This window comes from Adiantum capillus-veneris, chromosome 9 (genome assembly GCF_014529385.1).
Source record: "Adiantum capillus-veneris isolate H3 chromosome 9, ASM1452938v2, whole genome shotgun sequence".
NCBI classification, from domain to species: Eukaryota; Viridiplantae; Streptophyta; class Polypodiopsida; order Polypodiales; family Pteridaceae; genus Adiantum; species Adiantum capillus-veneris.
Window position 1 is genome coordinate 57,181,294 of NC_140939.1, and position 14,673 is coordinate 57,195,966.

The 14,673-nt window shown below is 41.2% G+C and overlaps 1 protein-coding gene across 1 annotated transcript in view; it reads right to left on the bottom strand.

The window, feature by feature from the left end:
• The window catches only part of LOC147450524 (uncharacterized), a 155,848-nt gene extending 143,703 nt beyond the window's left edge, over positions 1–12,145 (bottom strand). Inside the window, exons 1-2 of the mRNA XM_086520477.1 lie at positions 11,965–12,145; positions 11,786–11,885 (exon numbers count right to left, since the gene is read on the bottom strand). Of these exons, the coding sequence (XP_086376603.1) occupies positions 11,786–11,885; positions 11,965–12,145 (281 nt within the window). The remainder of the gene's footprint in view (positions 1–11,785; positions 11,886–11,964) is intronic.
• Positions 12,146–14,673: the final 2,528 nt, after the last annotated feature.

The following is a 14,673-nucleotide window of genomic DNA, read 5'->3' on the forward strand; positions in this document are numbered from 1 at the left end:
TGTCAGAAAATGGCATTGAGGTTGATCCAGACAAGGTTAAGTCTATTATTCTTCTACCATCACCTACGAGTACAAAGCAATTGGAAACCTTTATACACAAAGTGAAGTACATGGCACGGTTTATTCCATTGTCTTCACAGCTTCTTTATCCATTACAACAAGTGGCAAAGCATGATCCGTTGCAATGGGATGACAAGTGTGAAGAAGTGTTTCAAGAGGTGAAAGAAGTGTTAGGGGGGTTGTCAGCCATGCAGGCTCTTGATTGGGAGCAAGTGTTTTATGTAAATCCATCAGTAGGGGATGATGCCATTGGAGCCATGCTATTGCAAAAGGGGAAGGGCAGACATTATATGAGGCCAGTGTATTGTGCAAGCCGAGTGAAGTTGGTAGCAGAGAGAAAGTTCTCAGAAGTAGAGCTAGTGATGGCCAGTGTAATATTTGCTTCGACGATTTCGTCATTACTTGCTACCACGACCTTTTGTTTTCTTGACAAGTTATGCTTTTTGGCCACAGTTAATTAATGGCACTAACATGTCAAATGTGGTGAAGAAATGGGTAATTGAGCTGCAAGAGTTTGAGTTCTCTTTTCTAGTGGAAGACAGTACAAGGACTACCCTAGCTAATTTGTTGACCTACAAGGAGAATCCCCTTATTGTTAAGGAAGAGGTGGTGAGAAAGGTAGTTGAAGAAGTGCCACAGATCAACAATGCACATGTGTTGTTCTTTGATGGTTCATACAGAAAGAGCCATGATGCAGCTTCAGGGGGTATAGCACTTTATGATCCAGAGGGGAAGCTAGTATGCAAGAGAGGGTTCAAATTGGATGCTCATAGTAACAATGAGTCTAAATATGCTACTCTGGAAGCCGGATTACACATTTTTTTGAAGCATGGGGTTCGAAGGTTGAGCATAAAAGGTGATGTCTTGTTAGTGGTGAAGCAATTGCTGGGTGTGTGGAAGAGCAAGAACACCTCATTGAAGGAAATGTGCTTTAGAATTAAAGTCCTGTTTAAAAAGTTCGAAGTATTCAACATCAGACACATTGAACGTGCTCTAAATGGCAAGGCACATGAAGCAACTCAAAGCATGATTGGGGATCTATTTGTGTTGAGGACCACTTTACCTCTTTATCATGGCCGGGAAAGTTTGGCGCACAAAACTGTACTTCCTAGACTTCTGAATCTCCTTTCAAATGATTCTTGCTAGCAAAAACTCCTCTTCTTGAGCATACAGGTACAAATTGATTGGTAATGTCTTATACATGAAAGGGGCTAATCTCGTGTTGAGACGTGTACCTTGGAGGGAGGAGCTTTACAGAGTGTTGGAAGAGAATCATGAAGGTACATGTGGTGGCCATTTTTCTCTAAAGATCACTTTGCATAAGATCTTGCAAGAGGGGTATGTATGGCCTAGTTTGCACAAGGATGTTCACCACTGGTCTAGGTCTTGCAATAGGTGTCAAGCATTTTGGAAGAGAGTGTTAAAGCCAGAGCTACGAAAAACCAATATGGCGTTTAATGTGTTTGAAAAGTGGGGAATTGATGCAATAGGCCCGTTACCTATCACAAGCAGGGGAAAAAACTATATTTTGACTGTAGTAGAATATCTCTCTAGATGGGAAGAGGCTATAGCATTAAAACAGATCACTGCAAAGGATGTGGCAAAATTTGTGTATGATGAAATATGTTGCAAGTTTGGGGTGCCATTGGAGCTACTTTCAGATAAGGGGCTAGGATTTAGAGTTAAACTGCTAGATTTTTTATGTGCGAAGATGAAGATTAGGCACCAACATACCACTCCTTACTACCCGCAATGTAATGGCTTAAATGAAAGATTCAATGGTGAGTTGGTACAGATTCTTTCAAAAGTGACAGAGAACCAAGGAAAGAATTGGGATTTGGAATTGCCTAGTGTATTATGGGCTTACCGTACTTCCGTGAAGACAGGTACAGGGTTTACACCATTTCATTTGTTGTATGGAAAGGAAACACTATTGCATGTGGAGGTAGAGTTGCCTGCAGTAAAGATGCTAGAGAAGTTTCTTGGGCCGCCTAGTGATGCATTCAAAGAGAGGCTCTTACAGTTACAAGAGGTTCAGGTGGATAGGATGAGTGCATTGGAGCATTATGGGCAGATGCATGATAAGGCTTTGGAAAAGATAAATGAAAAGGTCAAAAGTAAGGGTATCAAGAAGCATGACTTGGTTTTGCGCTACAAGAGTAAGCTGGACAACACCTTCCAAAAGAAGTTTCAAACTAAGTGGGAAGGCCCTTTCAAGGTAGTGGAGTGTTTCCCGAATGGTACATATCAGTTGGCTAACCTGGATGGGGTTCTACATAAGTCAAGGGTAAATGGATTGCGTCTTAAATTGTATCATGCCAGGTTAATGATGGTGGACCAAGATGAGCTGTCTGTGGAGCAAGTACTGTTTGTGAGGGATGAGGAGACCTAGGATGTGGCAAGTCTCATATCTCTTTTTACTGCTGCTAATCATGAATGATCTAGCAGGCTAGGGGATGGGTAAATTATGTCAGGAGTTTTTTGGAAGAAGCGATTGCCCATATGTACATACCCATGCATGGTGAATCAAATAGGTAATTTTCCATTTTCCAAAGCCAGGTGGTTACCTGGGGCCCACATGTGTACAGGTAGGACATCATGTATATAGTGCATTGATTTTCACTATCACCAGTACCAGTGTGGTTTTTCTATAATAATGAGGAGTTAGTAGCGTGTAAAAGTTCTCGAGGAAGTTATCCGGGGCCCGATGACATGAGGTAAGCAAGTGCGTCAGATGGCATCTAGTGGCGTCAGGAGGCCGAATGGGGTCAATACTTGCACGTGGATGAGTACGGACACAACGTGGGTGTTTTCTTGTGATAATTATGCAGTAAGGTCATCATGAGGACCATCTTTTGGGGCCACTTCACGTGGTGGCGGGATGCATTATTGAAAAAAGTCGAGTGTCAGGTGTGCGTATGGATGCAACAGGGTGACAACTATGCACTGCGAGGTCAGTTTTTGGCATGTTCAGGGTCCGCTTGAGGTCATCTAAAAGGCCAAGGGTGCCCAACTAATAACGCTAAATGTGGGAATGAAAAAACAAGAGAGAAGACCAGAAAAAACGTGGAGAAGAGAGGAGGATTAGCCGCAACTGTGTTTTTGCTCATTTTGGAGCTTGGTTTGGCCGTAAACTGCTCATCCGAGGTTGGATTTGAGCACTTTGACATTGTAGACTGAGGTTTTGGGCCATTCCGGATGCGATTCAGCTATCCATTTTGCCAAATTTCTCACTGCTTTTCTTCTGTTCTGGCTGTGTAAGTTTCTCCTGTGAGTGAATCTTCTTCTCTAGTTTGTGATTGTATCTGGCATATTTTACCCATATTGTGTGAGCTATTTGCCCCATTGGTGTTGTCCCAAGATCATTTGTATCTAAACATTAGAAATTATCCTCTTTTGAGTTGAGTTTTTTGAGTGTGTGTGTGTGTGTGTGTCTCTCTCTCTGTGTGTCGAGTGGGTAAACAGACAGTCTCTCTCCACTCACTCCATCGGTGTGTTCCCTGTCTCATCCAGGTGGTTGTGTAAGCTGAGTGGTGCCCCATAGTGTGTGTGTGTGTGTGTGTGTGTGTTTGTATCTTCCCAAGAGTGTGTGTCGGGTTGTTATAGAGGCGTTCTGTGTGTTTCCATCCCGCCCACAGCGGCAGACTACCATCTCCTCCTTGATCGACCAACAAGGAGCCCAAATCACCAACCATGATGCAAAGTTATGCTAGATCACCTCAACCAAACAGGGAGCCCAAACAACCATGATGAGATGCAAAAAGTTATGCTAGATCACCTCAATAAAAAGGAAGATCACCTCTCTCCCATAATTAGAGAAGCCAAAAAAAGAGTTTTCTCAATCACCCAAACTTTAGTTGAACCTGACAAAGCAAACTACCTAGAAAGTCCCTTTGCCCTAGATGAATGTTGGGGAGGACTCTTAAAAAATTGGGTAAAGATAAGTTTTGAGGGTGGGGTTGTATCATGGTACATTTTTATCAAGAATTTCGGGAGTCTCTGGGTCTGCCCTTTTTCCTACATGTGGTCCATCAAAAAGGTATGTTTGAATCATGGGGTGAAGAAAGAGCTAATTAAACTCATCCCCAAGCAACTTTCTTGCTCCCAGATCAAACATTGGAGAGCAATGACTATGATGATTGTGGTAGACAAGGTGTTAGCCAAACTTATTGCTGAACGGATGTCCCCAGTGCTAGATGGTTCTACCTCTCCTCATCAACATGGATTTATTAATGGTAGATCAATTTACAACAACATCCTGGAGGCCATGAATTGTATGGAATATGCTAGGGTCAAGAAAAAAGAATGTGTTCTTCTCCAATTGGACCTTGACAAGGTTTATGATAGGATAACCCAGTCTTTTGTGTAAGAAATGCTTAAGAATTTGGGGTTTTGGTCCATGAATCAGTAAATTTGTTAATACTCTTGGCAAGGGGATCTCTTATGAACGCCTATTCAACTCAAGAATAGTCGGTTGCTTTGAGGTCAAGAGATCCATTTGTCAAGACTGTCCCTTAGCTCCTCTTTGGTTCGGTGCATGCATTCACCTGCTTATTGCAATGTTGGAAGATGCAAAAGCAAGAGTGTAGATTCAAGGGGTGTAAATCCAGTAAGAAAAACAATTGATTGTGAAAATGTTTGCAAAAATGACTCGATACTCTTCCTACAATCGGATGATAACAAGGTTAGGCTAGCCTTGAATATTGTCAAGGTGTTTTCCGAAGTGCCAAGGTGTTAATGCAACATAGAAAAATTAAGGTTTATTTCTTTGACGGAAGGTGACAACTTTGATGATGTAGGTTGGGCTAGAGAGGTTGTGAAGAGAGGCAACATCTTATGCCACCTTGGTATACTATTTGGTGAAGGAATTACTCACAAGATTGCCTTTGACTGGGTCTTGGAAAAAACTAAAAAGAAAATAAAGCACTGGGAGTTTATCTTGGCTCCTTTCCACTAGAGAGCTACAATAATTAATACTTTCTTCATCAGTGTTTAACATACACATCACCACTCTTACAATTGTTCCATAAAAATTGGAGGTATTTTTTGAAACCAATTAAGGAGTTCTTATGGAGGAATAAACTGACTGTTGGTAGACCCTGGCAAATGGGGTAAATGGATGGATATTGCCAAATCAAAAGCTTAGGGTGGAGTAGGCATACTTGACCCTGTTACTCATGACCTATCTCAATGTGCTAAATTCTTTTGCACCCTCGCCAATTCTAATGAGAGTTGGGCTATCATGGCAAGGGAAATGTTAATGGAAGCCATCATGAAATCCAAAACTTTAATTTGGTCCAATCTCAGTCTCCAAACTAGATTTCTTCCCCCCTCTGGATTGAAGACTCGAGTAGCTGGCTTTACTGGAAAGTTTATTGAAAAGGCTATAGAGTTTCCGTGGCACTCAAGTAGAAAGAGGAAACTAGATACTGGAAAGGGATGGCTAGGCACTGGTCTCCATGGTCCCAATTGTTGAAGATTTAAGCCTTGATAACCATTGGTTGGAAATTGCCAAGAATTTTAGCAACTAGGGTCTTGGCACGTTAGATGCTCCATGGAATGAACAAAAAGGGGATTGACAAACCATTGCACATCTGAAGATCTTTTGTAGCCTAACGCTCCAAGAGAAAATCCTTGTAATAAGACTTCTAGAAAAATTATCAATCCCAACACTTCCTCCCTACTCAACAACTACTGGATTGGAAAGAGTGGAAGTGGCCAAGAGAGAGACTGTTCAACTCGCCCAAGACTAAGAATATATAGAGAAATCTATGCTTTGAGGAGGATTGGATTGATCACCTTAACGTGATTTGGTCCAAAAAGTGGATTGCAAGAAAATGGGACCAAGTTCTTGGGAATATCTTGATGGCCAGGTGTGAAAAAAGAGACAAAGTCATTCTTTGGAGAGTTTTGTTTGGATTCATTACGAGCGGTGACAAAGCCAAATCTAAGGGTCTTTCCAAAGGGTCTTGCATCAAATGAAAGCACTCAAATGAACCACTCGTGCAACTGTTTTGGGGATGTCCAAAAATAAGTAATTTCACGAGAGAAAATCTACAAGAAGGTACACTATAGCCCCTAGACTCTAATGTTGTTATAGAAGTGTGTTGGTGGAGAATACATTGTAAGAAGGTAAAGATGTAAGTTTGGTTGTGTCATCATGTACTCTTTCTTGGATAACCTATGCCAAGGACATGTGAGGGTTCTTTGTAACTTTCTAGTTCTTCTGCAATTCAAGCTCAGCTGAGCATTGTTTAAAAAAAGAACATATTTAGAACGTGTTTTCCTTGCCAGATGTATTCTTGAATATTCACAGCAAGTAAAACAACTTATGAAACAAAGTGTCTTATAGAAACAATGACATTGGCAAGTTTTTCTTGAGCTACACCTGTGTCCTTTGAATCCTAGAAAGTACTATAGTGTAGTTAGGTGATACCCAAACCAAGCACCCTTGCAACCGATTACCCTTCAGCTCCAAACACCTCTGTAACCCACCAAGAACCCCGATGAAAGCACTTCTACAACACAATTGCACTCTTCAACAATGAAGACCTGCGCTACAGTACAAGGAACCAGCCCCCCTCAATGTTCATGCAATGACCGCAAGCCCCTGAACGTTCTCCGCTCTTAATAGTGGCCATAGTCTGTCTGAGCCAAGGATTTAATATTCATGTGATCAAGTGAAATTTCTTGTGATCACAACTTTCATTATCACATTCACATAATCACAATTAACTTGATCACCAAAAAGTCAATAAGACAAAAAGCCAATAAGAAACCTACCAAAACCTCACCGGGGTATGTGTTTTTTCTCCACAGGTCCCCTAGGAAACTATAAGAACGCTAAATTGGGCCCACTAAGAACTGAAAACATCTAGTGGGCTTATCAAATCGGATAATTTCTATGGGTTAAGGGTAAGTCATGTGGTTATTGAACGTGATCACGTATTTTGAAATGTGGTTAACATGCTCATGTGTTTGTGATCACATTAATTAAATCCTTGCCTATCTCATGTAGCATACTTCCCTCCTACATAGCCAACCTTACTCTTGCCATTATTATCACCTCTCTGGGAGGGGGGCATCCCCTTAGCACCTATTGTGGTGCTACTTACCCTTCATTTTTTGAATTCAAGTGCCTTGGGGTCTCTCACTGCTTTGACAAGGAACTTTCATGCATCTGTGGCAGGGGTGCACTGTACCGGCTTCGGAAGGAGCCTAGACGGAGGGTCCCTGCAAGGCTATGGGGAGCCTTCAATGACATCCAAGTTCGAATTCGAGAGCTACCATAGGGCGGTCTTGGAATGCAAGGGCCGTGATATTTTGCAGAAGAACTTCCAAACTCTGCAACCAGCACTGGGAGTGGGATCCGTGTTCTAATGGTTTTATTGTAAGGTTGTAATTGGTTTTTGATCTCGCGTGGTCTGTTGTGTCCAACATGTGGGTGTCAGTTTATGGTGGTTCCGGTGGTGCGCGTCTGGTGGTGGGGTACTCCTAATGCAGGTTCATGGCACACCTCAAAGGCTTGTTTTGTGGTGATGGTTGGTGGCCAATGATTTGGGGTGTTTCTGGTTCGAGCTTTGGCCTGTTACGTCGGATCTAGTGCGGCGATGATAAATTTCGAGCGCTGCTGCCTATGTGGTAGCAGTTATTTCCATTAAAAAGTTCAACATTTTTTACATCAATGGCGATTCTAGTGCCATGCAGGGCACTAGCACTCGAAATTTAACCGCAAAAGATCTAGTGTTCTTTTATTTTCTTTAGATGTACGTTCTCTTCTTGTTCTTTTGTGGCATTTTGCTCGCTTCCTCATGTGTGTTGAGCTTATATGTGAATCTACTCTTTGTGTCTTTATGCTCGTTTTGTGTAGAGCCAGAAGGCGGAACACTTCTGCGCCTTGATCCGGGTCTGCTTCATCGTCTTACACCTAGAACGGTGGCGAAAAGCAACTATTACTACTGCTTCGCCCACTAGGCACCGCCCCGTCAACCTCCCCTGCTTTTAGATGCTCATAATAGCTAGCTGGTGGTTTTGGTAGACCTGCTGCAGAGTTTGACGTGGCTTTCAAGTAGCAATATGACGCTAATATATATGAGGAAGGGTCCAAGAAGCATAGAGAAGCAAGCAGGTGCATACAATTGCAACGGGGTTGACGTTTCAGTAGAGAGAAAGAGAAACAGCTTGAGTTGGAGCATGCAAGGTGCAGCACACAAGCATGGATTAGTTGAAGCGGTAGAGGTGTAAGACGATGAAGCAGACCCGAATCAAGGTGCAGAAGTGTTCCGCCTTCTTGCTCTACACAAAACGAGCATAAAGACACAAAGAGTAGCTTCACATATAAGCTCAACAACGTGGATGCTCGGTTCTTAGTGGCTATTGGAATTAGGTCGTGGATTCTGCTCTATTGTGTGGTGTCCAAGCTCTCCGATGATGGAGGGCATGTCTCCCCTCTTCTTCGGATTTATGGTGTCAGGTGACTCCCATAGCTGATGTGTCCGTGTGTCGTTATGGACCTTTTGAGGGTGGAACCCCAATCAGCCAATGTAATGATAGTCGGAATGGTTTCTCTCTTAGTGGTTTGGTCTTTCTCGAGGTAATGTATCTTAAGGATGTCCTTGTTATGGAGTCACAGTCTGTGCAGGGGCAGTGAAAACCTTGTGGTATATTTGCTCTAGTCTTTCTGGTGGTTATTGTGATCTGTTGTGGCTCGTGACAAGCACATAATTTGATGTAATTTTTTGCTTTTGCTAATATACTCAGCCACATATTGTGGGTTTTGCAAAAACAAAGAAAAAAAACTTGTTCTAGTACATATCTTAAAGGATTTTAGACCTTGCTCAGTCCTCATAATTAAGCTTCAAAGCCACTATATCAAGCGAAGGGTATAATTCTCTTTAAGCACAGCTAAGTGAATTTCAATGTATGTCTATAAATTTATCACTCTTGGATAATTTAGTGTGCTTTATTAATGAGATAAACACTAGCTTGTGGAGAGTCTCCCTTGCTAAGACCTATCCATGTGTGCAAAAAATTCCGATGATGTGTATGCAAGATGCCACATGCTTGGGCTCTCGGAGTATCTCGAACATGGAAGTTCTAGCCCAAAGCCCAAGGGGAGGGTTGTTGGGATCCTGGGCTTTGGTCTAGCCCAAAAATGAATGTTTGAGAACATCCCTTGTCTACATGGCATCCCAATGGCCTATACATGTGAAGCATGGCCCAAAAGTGTTCCAAGTCAAGGTACAGGGGAGTTTTTTAAGCATAGTGAAACCACTGTGGAGTAGTTTTACTCACCTTAAAGTGTCCTACAAAGGTGGATCCAAAAATCCAAGCTCTCTTTTTAGTAGATGCATGTGGCAAGTAGAGATGCATCTTTCATGCTATAAAAGAACCTTTTGTAATTACTCTTTTAAGCTAGTTAATTCATCATTTGAGTTCATACTGTCTCTCTCTCCCATCTTGTGTAATTAGCAAGTTAAGTACTGTGTGTTAGCATGAATGATACTATACTTAATCCTCGTTGATTCAACATGAGAGACTAGGAAAACTTTTGTCTTTAAGTCTCATAAAGATCTATGCAATCCTCAACCAAAAGAGGATCTCTATGTTCTTCTGAAGGCTCATATCTCTCTCTCTCTCTCTCTCTCACACACACACACACACACACACACACACACACACACACACACACAAGTCTCTATAGCATGGCTGCTTAAGTTCATACAAAATTAACTATATTGGATACTACTTCTTAATGCTTACATATCTTCTTTACAACCTGATTCTCGGATGTGTGTATGTGTGTGTTTGGGGGGGGGGGGGGCGGGTCACAATGTATAAATAATGTGTATCGTGTGCATTTAATAACTATTTTAAAATCTCCTTATCTCCAAAATCTTGACAAATAAAATAAACCCTTTTTCTGTTCAACGTCCTCTATTTTTTTCCCCAATTTCATTTTAGAGTATCCTTCTGTATGTGAAAATATGGAAAAAAAAACCCTTTTACTGCGCTCACGTGATAGTCACATAATTTCTAAGTGACCTCCCCAAAACTTTATTCATGTTTAATCCCAGTAGATCCTATCACTCGTGAGGTGTTTAGGGCCTTGTGATTGAGTTCAACAAAGTTTTTAAAGTGAAAGTGTGATTGTTGAATGTGTCAAATTTTAGAGCTTTCATCTCTTTAACTTGTGTAGGTAAAAGCGTGATTGTCAGTAATATGGAACAGAGACTCTTCTAATGAAGAAGAATTTATTAATAAAAAGTCCTTTTAAAGAGAAGGGGTCAACTCCAAAAAGTCCGGCCCTCAAGTGGTGTCGAAATCTTCTCTCTCTCTTTCTTGCAGTATCGTTGCATGTGTGCGATGCATGATTGAATGTACGTTAATGTATGCTCTACAATTGTCATGCTCAAATATGCTCAATGTCACACAATTGAATGAATACTCATGTTAATCTATAATTTACATTGAACCTTAATTTCAAAATTTTGACGATAGAAACAAATGATAGAACTCAAAAATGGAGTTGATTCATTAGAGAATAGCCCCTTAAGTAGGCTTAGTGCTTTATAGTAATTGGTTAGATAGGTTGCATCCTCTTGTTATTGGACCATGTTATCATCTCATCTTTCCTAGATGGTTACTTGTTATTGGACCATGTTATCATCTCATCTTTCCTAGATGGTTGCAGGGCTCCTAAAAAGCTTACCCCAACATCAAAGTTAAGTGCATCACTCAAACATAAACTCATAAACTTGAGCCTAATGAAATAATAGAGCTTGTGTGTATTCAATTGACTAGGCATAAAATTTATTTTAAGCATGATCTATCGATTGATCTTGTCTATTGGGGAGAGAGAGAGAGAGAGGGGGACTATTTTCACTCCCCAAAGACAAAGGGAGGGGGGTTCTTCCAACATCTTAAAAAGTTATTCCAAAATTGATTATTCAAGGTGATGAACACATGTATAAACCCCTCCCCGCCCCTTGTGTGGACCACGCTACTCGAACACACGACCTCCCAACTATAGAAAATCAAGTACTCTATCTTGCACACATGCACTTCCCTCTAACTCCGCATAAAAGTGTGAAGTCACATTTTGTAGGCTTCCCTCTCTTTCCAATGAGGGTATGTGAGAAGCACATCAAATACAAAGTCAAATCAATATTTCCCTAGTCTTTTAGGGAAATTCACCTTACAACACATGCAAAGTGCAAGATGTTGTGTGCGTATGACCAACAACTCCGCCCAAATTTGGGGGACATTGAGCTGCTTTGATCACTTGGTGAACTAGGGGTGAACTCGGGGACAAAAGTGACGCCTCGAGCTCACCAGTCTAGTTCACGCTTAGTTTATTCGCCTCGCGGAGTGTGGGTCAAACCCGAGACCTCCCAACAATCACATGAAAACCCTATCATCACGCTAGCACGTGTCGCTATCCATGTGGGCATGGGACACAATCACACCCTAGTTTACCCCGTCCTGGTTCACCCTAGTTCATTGAATGATTTGATGGCCCCGATCAAAGCTGCATCGCCCCTCCAAATTTGGGCCCAAGGTCTCCACTGAACCACACCTGCATGCCATATATAAGTGACGAGGGGTGTGCAACAAGCACATCTAATAAATTAAATCATTATTTTTCTATGATTAGTCCATCTTTAACAAGACGTATGCGTGTGACCAACAACAGGAGGTAGCCTAATTAGAGAAGCTCACTTACGGTCCCCATCCAACGCCACACGCACAGCCGCCATGATAATGATACGTAGCTGGCACCGCTTGATTATTGCTAACATTGATGATATTCGTTCCAGGCGGCGCTGAACAGAACAACAGATTCAATTCACGTCGATTTCACACTCAATTTATAACGAGAGAGAGAGAGAGAGAAGGAAGCACCTGGGGCTGGAACATAATGAGGAGCGCCGTAAGCTGAGGGCGGCGGCGGGACTGGCCCCCCGAATCCTGCGGTCGTAACTGTGTGAGGCATGGTAGGAGCGTAATTAGGAACTCCGCAGGCTGAGGGCGGAGGTGGGACTGGCTCCCACGAGCCTGCGGTCGAAGCTGTACTCTGAGTCATGGTAGCGTCTGTGCAGGCAGAGAGAGAGAGAGAGAGAGAGAAGCTTCGGATCAATCATTAAGCGATGTGCGTGAAACAGGAAGCTGGTGTGATATGGGACACACGGTCAATGCATGGACGAGGCCGGCCACCTCCGTCGAAGAGTCAAGATCTAAGACCTTTACAGTTATGATGCTGAACATGGCACGTTCCTGCATTGGGCTTGCCTCTTTTCTAATACACGTTGCGTTGAGCCTACAGTGGAATTGTCCGCATTCAGCTTGACGAGGCTAGCTCCGTCCTCAGAATAGCCTTTCAATGTGTTCTGGTTTGCAGAATGCATTTAGTACACATACTCACTTGCCTAAATCATTTTTCAGTTGATGCAGATCTCCTCTAATCCCATGGACGACATTACTTTTTACCTCAATGCATAGTCTTAGAAACAAAGGTGAACATAGTCTTAGAAACAAAGGTAGCCTCGTGCACTTCATAAAGGTCTTCAAAGGAGCAATGCCTGAAGGATACGAAGGAGACTCTTGTGACATGTATATATACTGATGTTGCTCAAAAAAATGTTGTCGGGAAAATTAATAAAATCCCCTAAATTTATGGAAATTCCCAAAATACCCAGCTTGTACCAATTTTGGATTGATTGCTCTAATTTTTGCATCGTTTATTCTTTTTCACAAAAGAAATTTTATACATTTTTTTCGCTAATGAGCTTAGAAATAAAGGCATCTGTGTGTACGAAGAATGAACTGTTTCATCTCAAGAGCCCACAATACCATCTAAAATCCCAGTTCTATCATTTTCCACTGAAAAGCAGTCAAATCTTTCTATGAAAAGTTGCAAAAAATAGAGCCTCTGGAGATTCTTGCAAGATTAACAAGGGGTATTTTGGGGGAAAAATGGAAGGGCATTTTGGGAAATTTTTGATACATATATGTGGAGTATTTTGGGAATCTGACAAAATGTCAGGGGTATTTACCATAAATCTCCCCTGCTTTTAGCGTCATCTTGCAATTTGTGATTCTTAATGTGAGGGTCTCTTGATGCAGGAGAAACTTTTACCAGGATCTTCCATTCGGGAAAATGTGTGCGTTCTATTTTCAATTCACTATCTATCAAATCGTTATGCTCTCATACTTGGACAGGTTGTCTCTACACCCTGCACGACTAAAAATCAAGGGCTTGCTGCTATACAACTTTTTTGCACCTCATTCATGTTAAATTCATTGAGACTCCCTCCCAAAGGTAAATCATATGCAACATTGCATTCGTAATATAAGTCATTGGCCTATAATATATGTCAAGATGAGCTTTGTGTTGACAAGGGAGGAAGATCGAGACGAGAGTCAAAGACACGAGAGAGAGAGAGAGAGAGAGAGAGAGAGAGAGAGACGACTCCATAAGGGAGGAAGATCGAGACGAGAGTCAAAGACCACAGAAGAGAGAGAGAGAGAGAGAGAGAGAGAGAGAGAGAGAGAGAGAGAGAAATATATGTATTCTTCACGGCACGCAGCTCATGCACATAACTCCACTTGTGTTCTTTCCCCATCATGCTGCACAAGGATAATCTACTAGTAATTGAATTTAATATGTTGGCAATAACAAATGCATCTAATTTTGAGGTAAAAAATAATTTAATCAACAAACTACACAAGAAATACTCTATCTATCAAAAGCCATCTACATTATCAACTTAACTCACAGTGCATTATCAATTTACAATAAGCAATGATGGTCTATCATTCTCCATGTATAAATCCATGTCAATCAAATTATCACTCTAAATACAATATGCCATAATCACTTAAAACAAAACATAATAGTCTCAATGGATTTAAAATTTAGGAATATTATGTCCACTGATATTGATATTTAATTATATTTTTTTGGATTGCTAGAACTATCGTACTGTGTGATCGTACACGTGTAGCAACTAGAGATAGATAAACGCCCAAAGATCTATCGTGGAGTGTGAGAACTTCATGTTTGCACTTCAGATAGATATGGCAATTGCCAAGGTGTACTATTGATTATCATGTTATAATGAGAATCCATTCTGAAACTTGATTAGTAATATCGATTATCGTAATGTGTGAAAGCTGTAAGCTTGCACTTTAGATAATTCGATATAGTGCACTGTGAAATGATTTGATTTATATGTAATGTCTTTTTAAAGATGATTAAGATTATCAATTATCATAATTTATAAAATCTAAAAGCTTTCACTTTAGATAGATTGATGTAGTGCAAAGTGAAAATTGTAATTGAACTGCCCAGAATAATAGCTAACAGGTGTCGTCGCAAAATTGCATGAAAAGTGATCCAAAATGAAAAATTGATGAAAAGCGATACATATCTATGCTTTTTATGCTTATGTGAGTGATCCCACAAGCTTAGGGATTTTTCTTACTCCGTTTGAGAATTTTTGCATCAAAAATGGTCTTTTTTGAGTAAAAAATGACCTAGTTTTCGTCCAAAGTGGAAAAATGGCCTAAATTTGACACATTAGCTGAAACTTCGTGGGGAAGAGAGAAGTA